This window comes from Sylvia atricapilla, chromosome 7 (assembly GCF_009819655.1).
Source record: "Sylvia atricapilla isolate bSylAtr1 chromosome 7, bSylAtr1.pri, whole genome shotgun sequence".
Lineage (NCBI taxonomy): Eukaryota > Metazoa > Chordata > Aves > Passeriformes > Sylviidae > Sylvia > Sylvia atricapilla.
In genome coordinates, this window is record NC_089146.1 from 37,772,783 (window position 1) to 37,788,682 (window position 15,900).

The following is a 15,900-nucleotide window of genomic DNA, read 5'->3' on the forward strand; positions in this document are numbered from 1 at the left end:
GGTTGGTGGGAACAGCTCCCTGCTCCAATTGCAAGATTTATTACGGCTTCCTTGGCCTTTTCCAGCCTCAGTGGCTCTCTGGAGCTCCTGGACACGTCGTGCAGGAGATGAACAAACCCCAGAGCTGCCAGCAGAGCCAACTCAGCCCCTGGGCTGGGAGGGCAGGGGTTAAACCCCAGGATTTCACCCCAAACCTGGGCAGGGATGGGACTGCCAGGGGCTGCAGGTGCCTCTGGAGTTTGGGACCTGCAGGAAAGGGGGGAAGGCTCCAGGGAGAGCTGGGAATGTTCCCCTGGAGAAGGGAAGGCTCCAGGCAGAGCTGGGAATGTTCCCTGGAGAAGGGAAGGCTCCAGGCAGAGCTGGGAATGTTCCCTGGAGAAGGGAAGGCTCCAGGCAGAGCTGGGAATGTTCCCTGGAGAAGGGAAGGCTCCAGGCAGAGCTGGGAATGTTCCCTGGAGAAGGGAAGGCTCCAGGCAGAGCTGGGAATGTTCCCCTGGAGAAGGGAAGGCTCCAGGCAGAGCTGGGAATGTTCCCCTGGAGAAGGGAAGGCTCCAGGCAGAGCTGGGAATGTTCCCTGGAGAAGGGAAGGCTCCAGGCAGAGCTCAGAGCCCCTGGCAGGGCCTGAAGGGGCTCCAGGAGAGCTGCAGAGGGACTGGGGACAAGGGCTGGAGGGACAGGACACAGGGAATGGATCCCACTGCCAGAGGGCAGGGCTGCCTGGGACATTGGGGATTGGGAATTCCTGCCTGGGCTGGGATTCCCAGGTTTTCTGTGGCTGCCCCTGCGTTCAGCACCGGCAGGATAAAAAAAGAACCCCCAAAGGAGCACACAGTTGTGCCCCCAGACAGGAAAAGGCTGCTCGGAGTGGAATTCTCTGGAGATTTATTGACTCTGGAGCAGAGCTGGGTCAGCCTTTGTCAGAGGGAGGCTGTGGCCAGTGGATGCAGCCTGGGCTGGGATCACCCTGTGCTTTGGCTGCTCCTGGACGTGCCCTGAGCCTCTCCCTGCCCCTTCCATGAATTCTGACAGGGATTTGTTCCGTTTATTGCCTGTTAAAGTTTCCTTCTGCTCGGGGCTCTGAGAAAGGAGAAGGACTCGGGGTGACAAGGACAGGAGGGGATGGCTTTCAGCTGCAGGTTCATTTAGATGGGAGATTGGGAAGGAATTCCTGGCTGGGAGAGGTGCTGGCACAGATTCCCAGATTTGCTGTGGCTGTCCCTGGACGTGTCCAAGGCTGGACAAGGGTTTGGAGAGACTCTTCCCTGTGGGAGCCATCCCAGCTCCATCATCCCATCAGCGCTGTCTGTCCGGGGTGGTTTGTCCCCGAGGTGTGTCCTGGGGGATCCGGCTGCAGCCACAGATCAATATCCTAATGGGAGCAATCCTCAGCAGGGAAATTGCTGCTCCTGCTCCACTGATCTCTGCACCTCCGGGTCTGCTCTCCCTGGAGCTGTCCCCGTGGAGCAGGAGGGGATTCCTGAGGGGCCTGACTCACCCACATCATCGTTTTTTCCTAAAATCTAATCTAAACCTCCTTTTTTCCCAGTTTGAATCCCGTTTTCCCTTAAATGTGGGTTTGCTCCCTGAAGTTTGAGGGGATTGATGTGGCCATGGCAGCTCTAGTCCCTGTTTAGGAGGTGTGGGAGCAGCCGTGGGACCTCTCAGCATCCCAAAGCCACTGCCATGAATCCCAGGACATGGAATGGGATGGGAAGGGAGCTTAAATCCCATCCCATTCCACCCCTGCCATGGCAGGAAAACTTTCCATTATCCCAGGCTGCTCCAAACCCTGTCCAACCTTGGACACTTCCAGAGATCCAGGGGCATCCACAGCTTTTCTGGGGGCTCTATTCCAGCCAGGAATTCCTTCCCAATCTGGGGCATCCACAGCTTTTCTGGGGGCTCTATTCCAGCCAGGAATTCCTTCCCAGCCTCCCCCCTGACTCAGGGCATTGGGCACAGCTTGGGCTCGGTGACTTTGGGAAGTTTTCCAGCCTCAGGATCCCAGTCCCAGATAAAACCACATCCCAGAGCTCTCCATCCTCCCAAACTCACACCCCAGTGAACGACCCAGCCTTTTTCCCTTTCTATTCCACAGAGTTCCTCTTCCCATCCTCGTTCCCGTGGAGCTGAGCTCATCCCCAGGGTTCCTCTGGAGCCTGCTCTGCTCCTCAGGGTGCTCACACACTTCAGATTCCCGGGCCACGGAGCTGGGGATGGAATTTCCCCCACTGGAACATTGCTGGCTCCGTGTTCAGCCTGATGGAGGAGCTGGGATTTGGATTTAATATTCCCCACCATCTCCCTGCCCTTGGCTGCTTCTCCCCGTTCTGCTCAGCAGCCAGATCCGGGCAGGGCTGGAAAACTCGGGAAAATTCACGGACTGCTCTGTGCCAAGGACCTCAGCCAGAAAAAAAGGGATTTTCCCTTTATTTCATTTATTTTTTTTTTTAACCTGGCTCCACGATGCCTGTGAAAGCATCCCAGGTTCTGCTGTAGGTGGGATATCGGGAAGGAATTCCTGCCTGTGAGGATGCTGAAACCCTGGAACAGAATTCCCAGATTTGCTGTGGGATCCCTGGGAAGTGTCCAAGGCTGGGTTGGAGCACTCTGGGATGGTGGGAGGTGTCCCTGCCCATGGAATGGGATTTCCCAGCCCATCCTGAGACCCCAGGGTGGTGGCTCTGCGCTCCCCCAGGAGCAGGATTCAGGGAATGTCACTGCCGCGCTGCTGGAGGCAGCAGCTGAGCTCACCTGGTAATTAATTCATCAGAAAACTGCCTGGAATTAGAGCCGTGCTCCGAGAGAGGCTCCTAATTGGGAGTTAATGGCTCATTAGTGCTGAGCGAGAGCCCCGACAACACAAACAAAGCAATTAATGGTTTCAGGGAATGGGATCCACCATTCCATTGGGCTGGAGTGGGGCTTGGGGGGGCTCTGCCGAGGGAATTCCCTTTGGAATGCCCTTTGGGGCTGTGGAAGGGCTGGGAATGAGGTGGGAGTTGGAAAAAGATGGGGAAAAGGAGCAGCGGTGGCTCCTACCCAGAAAGCTGTAGGAATATAAATAGGAATGTGTATTTGTATCTATAAATCACAGGATTTCAGGATGGGTGAGAAAGGATCTCAGAGCCCATCCCAGTCCATTCCTGCCCCTTTCCACTATCCCAGGGTGCTCCAAATCCCATCCATCCTGGCCTTGGACGCTTCCAGGGATGAGGAAGGGGCTCCAGGTGAGCTGGAGAGGGACTGGGGACAAGAGGTGACAGGACACAGGGGGCAGGGGCCAGGGCTGGATGGGAGATTGGGAAGGAATTCCTGGTTTTGGGGCCAGGCACAGGGTATTCCATGGATGGTTAATCCCTGGGAGTGCCCAGTGCCAGGCTGGAGCAGCCTGGGGTAGGAGAAGGTGTCCTTGCCCGTGGCAGGGCTGGAATGGGATGGGATTTCAGGTCCCTCCCCACCCAAACCCCGCTGGGATCCTGTCAAGTTGCCCTGGAAGCAGAGCAGTGCCCTGACACTTGGGATGGGAAAAGGCAAAGGAGCCCAGCCACAATTCCCAATGCCATAAATCCTGAGACCTTCAGGGGAAAAAAAAAAAAAAAGCATCGTTTGCCCTAAAATGGCAAAATGACTCCAGACTTGGAGACTTTTTTAAGGCAGCCTGGGGAGAGCTAAATCAGCCCTGTGGGATGGCAGGGAAGGCTGGGATGTAAAATTAGAAACCCCTGGCAGCCTGTGGGTATTTGAGCAGGGCTCTGGCAGGCTGATCCTGCTGGATGGCATCACATCCCCGGGGCTGTGGGGTCAGGGTGGGTTAATCACCTCCCTGCAGCAGGAAACGCTGTCCCTGTGCCACCCTGGGCTCTGAGCCTCCCGTGCCGCAGGAAACCCGCGGGATTGCGGATGGTTGTCCAGGGGTTTGGGGATGCTGCAGGTGGAGGAGCAGCTGGGAGATGCTGAGCACTTTGGGGAGGATCAGGGCAATGTGTCACCCAGGGGGGAAATCCAGCGTGGAATTGCTGAGAGCCTGGAGATGCTGTTTGGGAGGTTTTTGGGGTTTTTTTTCCTAGGGGAAAAGGTTTTCCAGGTTTTCCAAGGTGGGGAGATCCCAGTGAGGTCTCTGCTCACTGTGTGGGAACTGCCCCATCCCTGGGGATGTTCCAGGCCAGGCTGCAGCTACCTGGGACAGTGGGAGCTGTCCCTGCCCGGGGAATGAGCTGGGATTTAATGTCCTGATGGGATTTAACGCCCTTCCCAACCCTTTTCCACTCCAGGAGTGTGTCACTCCACGCTATTTACAGACATTTGTGTCCCCACGAGGCCGGCAAGGAGCGGCTGGATTCCTGAGGAGCCTTTTGCAGCCCCAAAGGCAGGCTGGCAGGCGTTCCCCCGGGGCTGGCAGCTCCGCTCCTCCCTTCCCTGGGAAGCTGCGTGCTCCTGGTGGCAGGCAGGGAATGTTTGTCAGCTCCTGCCGCCTGCCACAATCTGTGTTCAGATCAAGGGACGTGGTGTTAGAGCTGTGCATGGATCTGAAATATGGGACAGGAGATGCTGGGAATAGTGGGAACTGGGATGTTCCCGGTGCCAGACAGATGTGTGCAGGTGAGGAGCTGGGAAAGCTGCTGGAGCACCAGCCTGGGGCACAGAGGGGCAGAAGGAGCCCCCAGAACAGTTTGGGCTTCTCAGGGCTGCCAGGGGCTGGGTTCATGCCCTGGATCCAGCCCTGGGATACCCCTGGGATTTCCAGGCTCTGGGAATATGGGGGTGCAGTTTGTGTCCTCCAGGAATTTTAAATTTGGGATCCCGTGAGGGGATGCTGAATGAGGTTTGTGTAGACTTGTGGAATGTCTGAGCTGGGAAGGACCCACAGGAGCACGGATCCAGCTCCTGACCCTGCACAGACACCCCAAAATCCCACCCTGGGCATCCCTGGGAGCGCTGTCCAGACTCTCCTGGAGCTCTTGGGAATGTGCCATTCCCTGGGGAGCCTCTGGGGAAGAACCTTGTCCTGATCTCCATCCCACCCCCTCTGGCACAGCTCCAGCTGTTTTCCCTCTCCCATGGGTGATTTGGAGAAGCAGGAATATGTTGGGAGCAGTTCTGGGGGTCAATGGGTGACCTCCAAACGTTCCATGATTTAAAGACACCCAAGAAATCAATCCCTGTGTCAAAGCAGGGCACTGAATCCCGAGGGGTTATTCCCAGACACAGCTCCTGCTGCCTTCTGGAAAATCACAGAATCCCGGGCTGCTTTGGCTGGGAAGGGACCCTAAAGCTCCTCCTGTGTCCCCTAAAATCCCCTGCCATGGGCTGGGACACCTTCCCCTGGCCCAGGCTGCTCCAGCCTTGGACACTCCCAGGGATGGGGATTCCAGGACTCTGGACACTCCCAGGGATGGGGATTCCAGGACTCTGGACACTCAGACCTTGGACACTCCCAGGGATGGGGATTCCAGGACTCTGGACACTCCAACCTTGGACACTCCCAGGGATGGGGATTCCAGGACTCTGGACACTCACACCTTGGACACTCCCAGGGATGGGGATTCCAGGACTCTGGACACTCAGACCTTGGACACTCCCAGGGATGGGGATTCCAGGACTCTGGACACTCACACCTTGGACACTCCCAGGGATGGGGATTCCAGGACTCTGGACACTCACACCTTGGACACTCCCAGGGATGGGGATTCCAGGACTCCTCTGGACACTCAGACCTTGGACACTCCCAGGGATGGGGATTCCAGGACTCCTCTGGACACTCAGACCTTGGACACTCCCAGGGATGAGGATTCCAGGACTCTGGACACTCAGACCTTGGACACTCCCAGGGATGGGGATTCCAGGACTCCTCTGGACACTCAGACCTTGGACACTCCCAGGGATGGGGATTCCAGGACTCTGGACACTCAGACCTTGGACACTCCCAGGGATGGGGATTCCAGGACTCCTCTGGACACTCAGACCTTGGACACTCCCAGGAATGGGGATTCCAGGATTCTGGACACTCAGACCTTGGACACTCCCAGGGATGGGGATTCCAGGACTCTGGACACTCCCAGGGATGGGGATTCCAGGACTCTGGACACTCAGACCTTGGACACTCCCAGGGATGGGGATTCCAGGACTCTGGACACTCCCAGGGATGGGGATTCCAGGACTCTGGACACTCCCAGGGATGGGGATTCCAGGACTCTGGACACTCAGACCTTGGACACTCCCAGGGATGGGGATTCCAGGACTCCTTTGGACACTCAGACCTTGGACACTCCCAGGGATGGGGATTCCAGGACTCTGGACACTCAGACCTTGGACACTCCCAGGGATGGGGATTCCAGGACTCTGGATACTCAGACCTTGGACACTCCCAGGGATGGGGATTCCAGGACTCTGGACACTCAGAGGCGGGCGGTGTCTCTCTGAAACCCACCCTGATGTTGGTACAGAGGATTTTCAGCTCACGAAGCGGCTGCTGTCTCTCAGTTCTGTTTGAAATCCATTTCCCACAGGGATGGGGGGACATCCCCAGGGATGCTGTGCCTGTGTGGCCCCTCTGTCCACCCCAGGGAATTGTCCCTGTCCCTGGGAAGGCTTTTCCATGCAGGAAGGAGTCTCTGGGGGTGTTGCCAGGGCTGCAGAGGGAAGCTCTATTCTGGTGCAGAGCCATATGGCCGGGTGGGTGTTTGGAGGAGTGGCTGTGAGGGGAGGGCTGGGCTCAGCCTCACCATGCAAATGTTCTCCTTTGGAGAGCAGAAATTACTGTAAATATATATTTTTTTTTCTCCCTCTCTTCTCTCACTACTCCCAGGCTTCTCTCAGGGGTTGCTCTGACCTGCACCAGTCTCCTGGGATTTAACAGAGCATTCCTTCCTCCCCGTGGCCCTTCCCCACCATTCCCAACACGGAGCTGCCAATGACCCCCTCATTTCCAGCTGCACTTGGGAGCCCTGACTCCACGGAAAGCACAACCAGCTCCTTTTTTTTTTGGGAAAATCCCTTTGAGAGCGTGGAGTCCAACGATTCCCAGAGTGCCCAGGCCACCACTGCCCCATCTCCATCCACAGGGCTTTGGAATTCCTGCAGGGATGGGGAGTGCCAGGCCTGGCCAGCCCTTTCCATGGAGCAGGTTTTTTTCCTGGCACGGATTCCCAGAGAAGCTGTGGCTGCCCCTGGATCCCTGGAAGTGTCCCAGGGGTCAGGAACAGGGTTTGGAGCAGCCTGGGGCAGTGGGAGGTGTCCCTGCCCATGGCAAGGGTGGGATGGGCTGATCCTTAATTTCTCTTCCAGGCCAAAGCAGTCTGGGATTCTCTGTCCAGCGTAAGGAATGTTTCCATAGGGCTGTGCTGTCAGGAAAAATCTGGGAATACTTGAGGCTGTTGGGAGCTCTGGAGAGCTCCCACTGCGTTTTCCCAGGCCGTGGATGGGCAATTCCAGTTTTTATCCAAACCCCATTTTATCCCTGGGAATATCCAAGGAGAGGGGATCCATTGCCTCTCCCGTTCCCATCCCTCCATCCTTTCCCCCCTCTGCCCTTCCCAGCAGGAGCAGGGAGTGAAATCCTGCCCTTCTGGTGCTGCTGAGTCAATCCTGGGCTGGTGGGAGGGGGATGATGCAGACCTGGGAATGTGGCAGATGGCTCTGGGAAAAAAAACCCGCTCCAAGGACGGGCCCTGACGCATTCCAGCCACAGGGAAGAGGAACGGAGCAGAGCCCGGGGTTAGGATTATTTAAAAAAAAAAAAATCCAAAAAAAAACCCCACCAGGAGAGGATAAAAATAGCAGGGCTGATTTCTCCTCTCAGCCAGGATTAATTATTGCGTGTGGTGTCGCAGGGAACGTTGGCTGCAGATCACAGCTCCTGCCTCTGCTCTTCCAAAAGGCTGGAAAACCCTGCTCCAGGCCTGGAACTTCCATTTCCCCCTCTTTTTTTTTATTTTTTGATACAAAAAGCCCGAGGTTCCTCACGTGCCAGCAGCCCTGGCCGTGGCAGCAGGAGCAGGATGTGCTGCAGGATGGATCAGCCTGGGATAGGGGAAGGTGTCCTTGCTCTTGGGCTTTAAATGGTCTTTAATCATCTTCCAGCCCAAATAATTCTGGGATTCTGTGGTATTTTCATGGATTCTTAAAGGGGGTTTATGGTTGGTACTTTTGGGACACATTTTGTGTTGACTCCACGGGATCTTGGAAACCTGCCCTGGTTTGGGCTCAGGATGGTCCTGACGAGCTGCTGAGGGTGCCAGGGAAATCTGGGGCTGTCAGGGATTAAAGAGTGTCCCTGGAAGAGGCCTGGCTGATAAGGAAAATGCCTTTGGTGTCATGGCTGGGTTTAAATGCCAGGAATGCTCCGGGAGAACGGTGGGAATAAGGCAGGAGGTATTTATGGAATGGAGATAAACGAGGTGGCTGAATTGAGGAGCAAGGGCAGGAGGCTGGGATTGCTCCTCAGGGGGAGGAGAAATCAAGTGTTTGGGATCAAACCGTGTGTGAGTGACGGGAGCGTGGGGTCGTGGAATGGTTTGGGCTGGAAGGGATCCTGGAGATCACCTTGGTTCCCTTTTCCACACAGAGTTCCTCTGTTAAATCCCTGTGTGTCAGAATTCCCAGGGGTTCAAATGCCCAGATTTGCCCTGGATCCCTGGAAGTGCCCAAGGCCAGGCTGGATGGGGTTTGGAGCACCTGGGAGAGGGGAAGGTGTCCTTGCCCTTGGGCTTTAAATGGTCTTTATTCATCTTCCAGCCCAAATAATTCTGGGATTCTGTGGTATTTTCATGGATTCATAAAGGGGTTTTTATGGTTGGTACTTTTAGGACACGTTTTGTGTTTTCTGTGTCAGGACGTGCTGTAATTTATTTTTTTTTTTTTTCCTCTTTAACCAAAATGGGGTTTTTTATGGGAAAATTGCCTCAGCATCTTCTCAGGGAACAATTCCCAGTGTCCCAGGCAGCCCTGCCCTCTGGCAGTGGGATCCATTCCCTGTGTCCTGTCCCTCCAGCCCTTGTCCCCAGTCCCTCTGCAGCTCTCCTGGAGCCCCTTCAGGCCCTGCCAGGGGCTCTGAGCTCTGCCTGGAGCCTTCCCTTCTCCAGGGGAACATTCCCATCTATCTCCCTGGCCATGGATTGCCAGAACATTCTGGAGCACTTCAATCCATCAGCACTTTATTCAAGGCCCAGCCTTGAGCTGGTGCTGGGGAAATGTTAATTCCCAGACTGTTTGAGAGCTGTTCTTCCCAGGGAATTGGAGGTTCTGGAGCTGCAGCCCCACGCTCTGTGCCTTTCCCAGGCTGCCAGCTGGACTTCCATGGAAAACCAGCAGCCCTGGAGGGGCAGAGGGAGAGGCTGAGAGCTGAAACCCTCCTGGTTTGGGGGTGACCTCTCCGTTTGTGTCCCCGTTTTCTGGCTGCTGGCAGATCTCAGCCATCAGTCACCGTTCCAGATGTGCACATCAGGATTCCCCAGATTTCCTGACACGGATGGGATGAACCAGCTGCTATCCCTGGATGTGGAGTGAAGCTGTGGCTGGATCCCTGGAAGTGTCCCAGGCCAGGCTGGAGCTCCCTGGGGCACTGGGAAGTGTCCCTGCCCGTGGCTGAGCCTTGATTTCCCCTCTGGCCCAAAGCCATTCCAAGATCCCATCATTTCCTCTGGAAGGGGAGAGGTTCCTGTGGGAATCCTTCTCCCTCACACCAAATCCCCCCTCCAAGAGCTCCCTGGTGTGTTTTTATCTCCAGTGCTGATCAGGCTTTGCTCCTCCCTTCAGGGGCCTTAAATGACAATCCTGAATTAGCTCCATTATCAGAAATTCATCGTGGTTCATTTTTAACTGCTGTTTTGGGGAGGTTTTAGGGATAAGCTGCAGGTTTAAGGCAGATCAAACCCCCAAAATTCCCAGAGAGGAGCAGCTCCAGGGGTTTGAACCTGCAGGGGCAGGAGCTCTTCCTAAGGAAAAAGTTCAAACCATGACAAAAAGAAGGATATTTGTGGATTTTGGCCAGGAATTCCTGCTGGAGGCTCCTCTTGCTGCCAATCCCAGGACACAGAGATGCCCTTTTTGTGGTGGCTGCTGGCTGCAATTCCCAGTTCATTCCCTCTTTCCCCAGTGAGGAGGAGGAACTTTTCCCCATTGGGAAGGACACTCGGTGTCCCTGTTGTGTCCCAGGGGCTGAAGGTGAAATCTCTGGCATTCCTTTGGAGAGGGAGAAGAGGCAGGGCACCTTTGGGTGCCAGGATTGCTTCTGAGGCTCTCCCAGGGGCAGGGGGGAGCTGTAAAAAGCTGATTAATGCAATAAATTAATGTGATTTCGTGGGCAGCAGCCAACCTCGGGGCTCAAACGGGATAAATCACAGGGCTGGGATCCTTTTCAAGGCAATTTACCACGAGCTCCAGAAAGCAGCCGGCTCCAGCTGGAGCCTTTGGAAATTTGGAAGTAAATTGGAGGATTATTAGAGGGTGGAATTAGTCAAAGCATTTATTTACGGCTCTTTTTTTTTTTTTGCTTTTTTTTTTTTTTTTTCTGGCCTCCATCTGCCCCCTCATTAATCCGGGGATGCAGCTCCGAGCTGGGCTGACAGTGAGTCATGGGAGGCCTTGGATGGGAAGGGAAATTAGGGATCAGCCTTAATTGGATGCCTGGGACACCTTCCACCATCCCAGGCTGCTCCAAGTCCCATCCAGGTGATCTTGGAGGGTTCCAGGGACAGGCCAGCCCCAGCCCCTCTGGATTCCCTGGATGCAGCAAAAGCATTCCCAGTTTCTGAAGCGATGGAGAAGGGTTTTAGTGGTTATTTTGGGATATTTCCACTGGAGTCTGTGCGGGGCTGTACCTGTGCAGGTGGGATCTGTGTGTCACCAAACGCTCCAGAGCCTTTTCCTTTGACAAACGGCTGCTTAATTCCAGAACAAATAACTCCACTGCAGGCAGAGCTGGGAATTGATCCTGCAAATGAATGGGAATCGTGGGGAGCACTTGGGAAGAGGGGAGCAGGTCTGTGAGGAGTGGAGGCGTTGGAGGCTGTGGGTCCTGCTGAGGGGGAAAAAAACCCTCCAAAAATGAAAAACTCTTTCACACCAACAGCAGGAACTGAAAACTGGGAGCCAGGAGAGAGGATATCCATGAGGAAAATGAATGGGAAATAATCCTGGAGTGGTTATCAGGAGAGCTGGCAGAGGTGGGGAGCACACAGCTGATCCCGGCCTTTCTCTGGGAAAACGTGGAAATACTCATGGATTTGGGGTGTGGGGCTTTCTAGGAAGTGTGGTGGGGTTCTGGTGTAGGATGGAGCCCCTCTGCTCTGGAGCTGGGCTGGGAGAGCTGGGAATGTTCCCCTGGAGAAGGGAAGGCTCCAGGCAGAGCTGGGAATGTTCCCCTGGAGAAGGGAAGGCTCCAGGCAGAGCTCAGAGCCCCTGGCAGGGCCTGAAGGGGCTCCAGGAGAGCTGCAGAGGGACTGGGGACAAGGGCTGGAGGGACAGGACACAGGGAATGGATCCCACTGCCAGAGGGCAGGGCTGCCTGGGACATTGGGAATTGGGAATTCCTGCCTGGGCTGGGATTCCCAGAGCAGCTGTGGCTGCCCCTGGATCCCTGGCAGTGCCCAAAGCCAGGCTGGAGCACTCTGGGACACAGGGAGGTGTCCCTGCTGTGGCAGGGGTGGGATGAGATGATTTTTAAATCCCTGCCCACCCAAACCATCCTGGGATCCTGCTGTTGCTGGAATACAGGTGTGGAGCAGCAGAGCAGCACCGAGAGCTCGGAGCTGGGGCGGAGGCAGGGAGAACAGAACACGAAGGAAAAGCTGGAAAATGCAGCAGGGCTGGAGGAAAAGCTGGGAATTGATTTCTTGCCCTGGCCATGGCAGCAGCTCTCAGCACTGTCTGGTGGCTGACAGATATTCCCAGGAATGTTGGGAATATTGGCTGCTGCTCGTCATCCTGAGAGGCTCTTAAATAATTTGTGCCCTTGGGTTTGTCGGGGAAGGAGATAAATGGATTCGAAAGACAAACGATATTCCTGCAAATATTTTTTCCCTCCAGTGAGCTGCTGTGGGAATGAGACAGAATCTGATTTTCCCGAGATTCCGCTGATCCATTTTTCCATGGGGATAAATCGGGTACAAAATTCCCTCTTGGAAAGGCTGCTGGGAGAGGCAGGAGGTGGAAACAGCCCTTGGGACATTGCCATGGGATTGCCTGGGGTGGGAACGGGGATGCAGAAGGGGATGGATAGAGGAGGATGGGGGTTGGGAGGTGAATTTGAGTGGGAATGGGAATGCAGATGGATCTGGGTCTGGAGCTGTGGGTGCACACACAGAAGGGGCTGGGGATGGGAATGCAGATTGAAATGCCAATTTGAATGGGAATGTGGATGGGAATGGGTCTGGAGCTGTGGATGCTGAAGGGGATGAGGATGTGGATGCAGAAGCTGATGGGAATGCAGATGTGGGTATGGATCAGATGTGGATATGGATTGGATGTGGATGGGAATGTGGATATGGATTCAGATGTGGCTTTGGATGCAGATGTGGCTGTGGATGCAGATGTGGATGCAGATGTGGGTATGGATTGGATGTGGATGGGAATGTGGATATGGATTCAGATGTGGCTGTGGATGCAGATGTGGCTGTGGATGCAGATGAGGATATGGATGCAGGTGTGGCTATGGATGCAGATGTGGCTATGGATGCAGATGAGGCTATGGATGCAGGTGTGGCTATGGATGCAGATGAGGCTATGGATGAAGATGGGGATATGGATGCAGATGTGGCTTTGGATGCAGATGTGGATGCAGATGAGGCTATGGATGCAGATGTGGCTGTGGATGCAGATGTGGCTTTGGATGCAGATGTGCAATCCCACGTTCAGTCCCTAGCGAGGCCCCAGCTGCACTCAGGGCAGAGGCACGGAGGGAAGCTCTGGGATCTGCTGCTGAGCAGCTGCAGGGCGAAGGGCACAGCTGGAATTGCAGCTCGCTCAGTTTGCCATCTCTCTCAGAACTGCAGCTTTTCCCTAACCCCTTTAGGAGTGGGATTGCTCCCTCTCCACTTCCTAAACAGGAGCACCTGGGCTCTGGGTGGGAATTCCTTGGGAAGTACCAAAGGTGTCCTGGCGAGGCTGTGGGATGCTCTGGGTGTGAGGCCTCCCTGGCAGTGGGAGCAGCATCCAGGGCTAAAATCCCCGGATTCACATTTTCCTCCCAAGAGATAAAGTGGGAAACAGAGTTTTGTCTTGTGATCAGCAGCCAAACCAGCACTGATTCCATCAGCAGTGGCGTGAAGTGGGATAAACTGGAATTTTCCTGGCTGTGTGTCACATTCCACCCCACTCCCCCTCGCTGCTGTTTTTCCTGTGCCTTCCCAAGTTCCTTTCCTTTCCTCCTGGCTCCTGCTGAGGCAGGCAGGGGATGTGTTTGCAGAGGTGGATGGAGCTTCCTGAGATCCAAATGTCACATTTCCACTTGGCTGCGTGAGGAGCAAATGGCAGCGTGATTCTATTGACAGACTTCTACAGAGAGTGGTTAAAAATAATAATAATAATGATTAAAAAAAAAAAAAAAAAAAAAAAAAAGGCAGGATTTTCTTCTGGAAGCCTCCAGCAATCCATGAGCATCTGAATCTCCCTCTGATTCCCAGGGGTCAGGTCTGGTGCTTGAGGGGACTTTTCTCCACAGTGGGAGGAAGAGGAAGGGCAGTGTTGTGCCTCCTGGTCATGGATTTTATTCCCTGGTGATCCCTAGGAGCTGGATCCCAGCCTGGCAGCGATGGATGTGGGAGCAGACTGCTGCTGAGGCCTTTGAGGAGGGATAAATGTGTTTTGTAGGACTTGCTGCTGGCTGACGGGTTGGAATGTGCTGGTGAGGGGCTGGTTTGGTGTGTGTTCATGGATATGGGGGAAATAGGGAATAACTGAGGAATACTTTAGGATGTGACAGGTCCCACTTGCCCTTGCAGCTCCTGCTGCTGCAGTGGCAGGGTTCTCAGGGAGCCCCCGTGTCCCTTTGGCTGCAGCACCTTCACAAAGGGTCTGTAAATGTGTGGGAAATTTGGATTTGTAAGGAATTCTCCGGGCCTGGCACAAAGCTCACGTGGTTTTGTGCATCTGTGTGAAAACTCTGAGATAAAACATGTTTGGAAAGGCCATGGGATAGGACAGGCAGCGCTGAGAGAGAAATGGAACTGGAGACAAGGCTCAAGTGATGCAAACAGACCGGATATTTTGGAGAAATAAAACTATGAAAGGTTCATTGTAGCAGGACCCATGTGGGCTGTTTTTAGGTTATTGGCTTTAGGGCGTTAGCAGCATTGTGTGGCAAAAGCTGGTAGGCCAAAAATTGCTTATAATTAGTATTGTAATTAGGAAGTAGTTTGGCTTCTGATTGTGATGGCGTGAATTGTAACATCTGTATTGTCTCAGCCTTCACATGAAGCTGAAAATGGAATAAAAGCTTTTAAAACGCCTCTCAGGAGCCCCACCTCTGGGTCAGGAAAAGGGTTTTTCCAGCAAATATGTGACTGAGAATTCCTCAGTTCCACCCCTTCCACTGCCATTGGCTCCTTTCCCCTTGGGAATGACGATTTGACAGCTGTAGGATCCTAAAATCACGGAATCCTTATGGAAAAGGGCAAGACCTTTGAGGCCATCAGGTCCAACCGTCGGGCAGTGCCACTGCCCCACGCCCCCAGTGTCACATCCACAGGGCTTTGAAATCCCTCCAGGGACGGAGATCCCTCCAGCACTACCTTGGACAACCCTTTCCATGAAGGACTTTTCCCGTATATCCACCTAAACCTCCCCTGCTGCATCGTTCCCTCCAAACAATGGCAGGCCGATGCTTTTATTTTTATTTCTTTTTTCCTTTTGATGATACATTTAAACCCGTAAAATCCATTCCCGTGGGATTGCTCCAGGATTTCCAGCGCATCCCCAATTCCCTGGGACCGGTGGGAGCTTTTCCCCTCCCTTCTCCTTGCAGGGATGACGTGCCAAGCCAGGACATCCTACACGGAGGACGAGGTGCTCTGGGGCCATCGCTTCTTCCCGGTGATCTCCTTGGAGGAAGGCTTCTTCAAGGTGGATTATTCCCAGTTCCACGCCACCTTCGAGGTGCCCACGCCGCCCTACAGCGTCAAGGAGCAGGAGGAGATGCTCCTCATGTCCTCGCCCCTCATCCCGCCCGCCGTCAGCAACAGCAAGGAGAGGAACAGCTCCGTGGAGTGCCTGGATGGGCTCGACGAGGTGGGCACCAAGCTGCCCTCAAAACTGCAGAAAATCACCGGGAGGGACGACTTCCCCAAAAAACTGCTCAGGATGAGCTCCACCACCTCGGAGAAGGCCTACAGCATGGGCGACCTGCCCATGAAACTCCAGCGCATCAGCTCGGTGCCCGGCAACTCCGAGGAGAAGCTGGGCTCCAAGACCACCAAGATGATGTCGGATCCCATGAGCCAGTCGGTGGCGGAGCTGCCCCCCAAGCTGCAGAAGCTGTCGGGGGGCGGCGGGAGGATGGAGGGGAACCTGCCGCCCAAACTGCGCAAGATGAACTCGGACCGCTTCACATAACGCGGGCTCGGGCCGGGGGGATCCCACGGGCTGGGGGCCGCCGGGGGCTGCCCTGGAGCTGGGAATGGACTCGAGGGAGCCGGGCTGGGCTGGGGGAAACCGGGATGGAGCCGCTGCTCCGGGAGATGGGATGCTCAGCCAGAGCCGCGTCCTCGGCGCGCAGGATCCCAGCGCATGCAATAACCGTGTGCCAACTCTGCATCTAGTCCATGGCATGACTCCTCCTGTGTTTATACTCTGTATCCCCCCAAAAAATACCGTGCAGAGGGGCCTTCCTGCCCCCGTGTTCCCCAGGGAATAGGGACAATGTGGAGCGGGGAGTTGGCAGGGTAAGTGGAACTTGAGTTCAGA

At 54.9% G+C, this 15,900-nt stretch overlaps 1 protein-coding gene across 1 annotated transcript in view; it reads left to right on the plus strand.

The window, feature by feature from the left end:
- The window catches only part of KCNJ3 (potassium inwardly rectifying channel subfamily J member 3), a 30,727-nt gene extending 15,178 nt beyond the window's left edge, over positions 1–15,549 (plus strand). Inside the window, exon 3 of the mRNA XM_066323220.1 lies at positions 14,963–15,549. Within this exon, the coding sequence (XP_066179317.1) occupies positions 14,963–15,549 (587 nt within the window). The remainder of the gene's footprint in view (positions 1–14,962) is intronic.
- Positions 15,550–15,900: the final 351 nt, after the last annotated feature.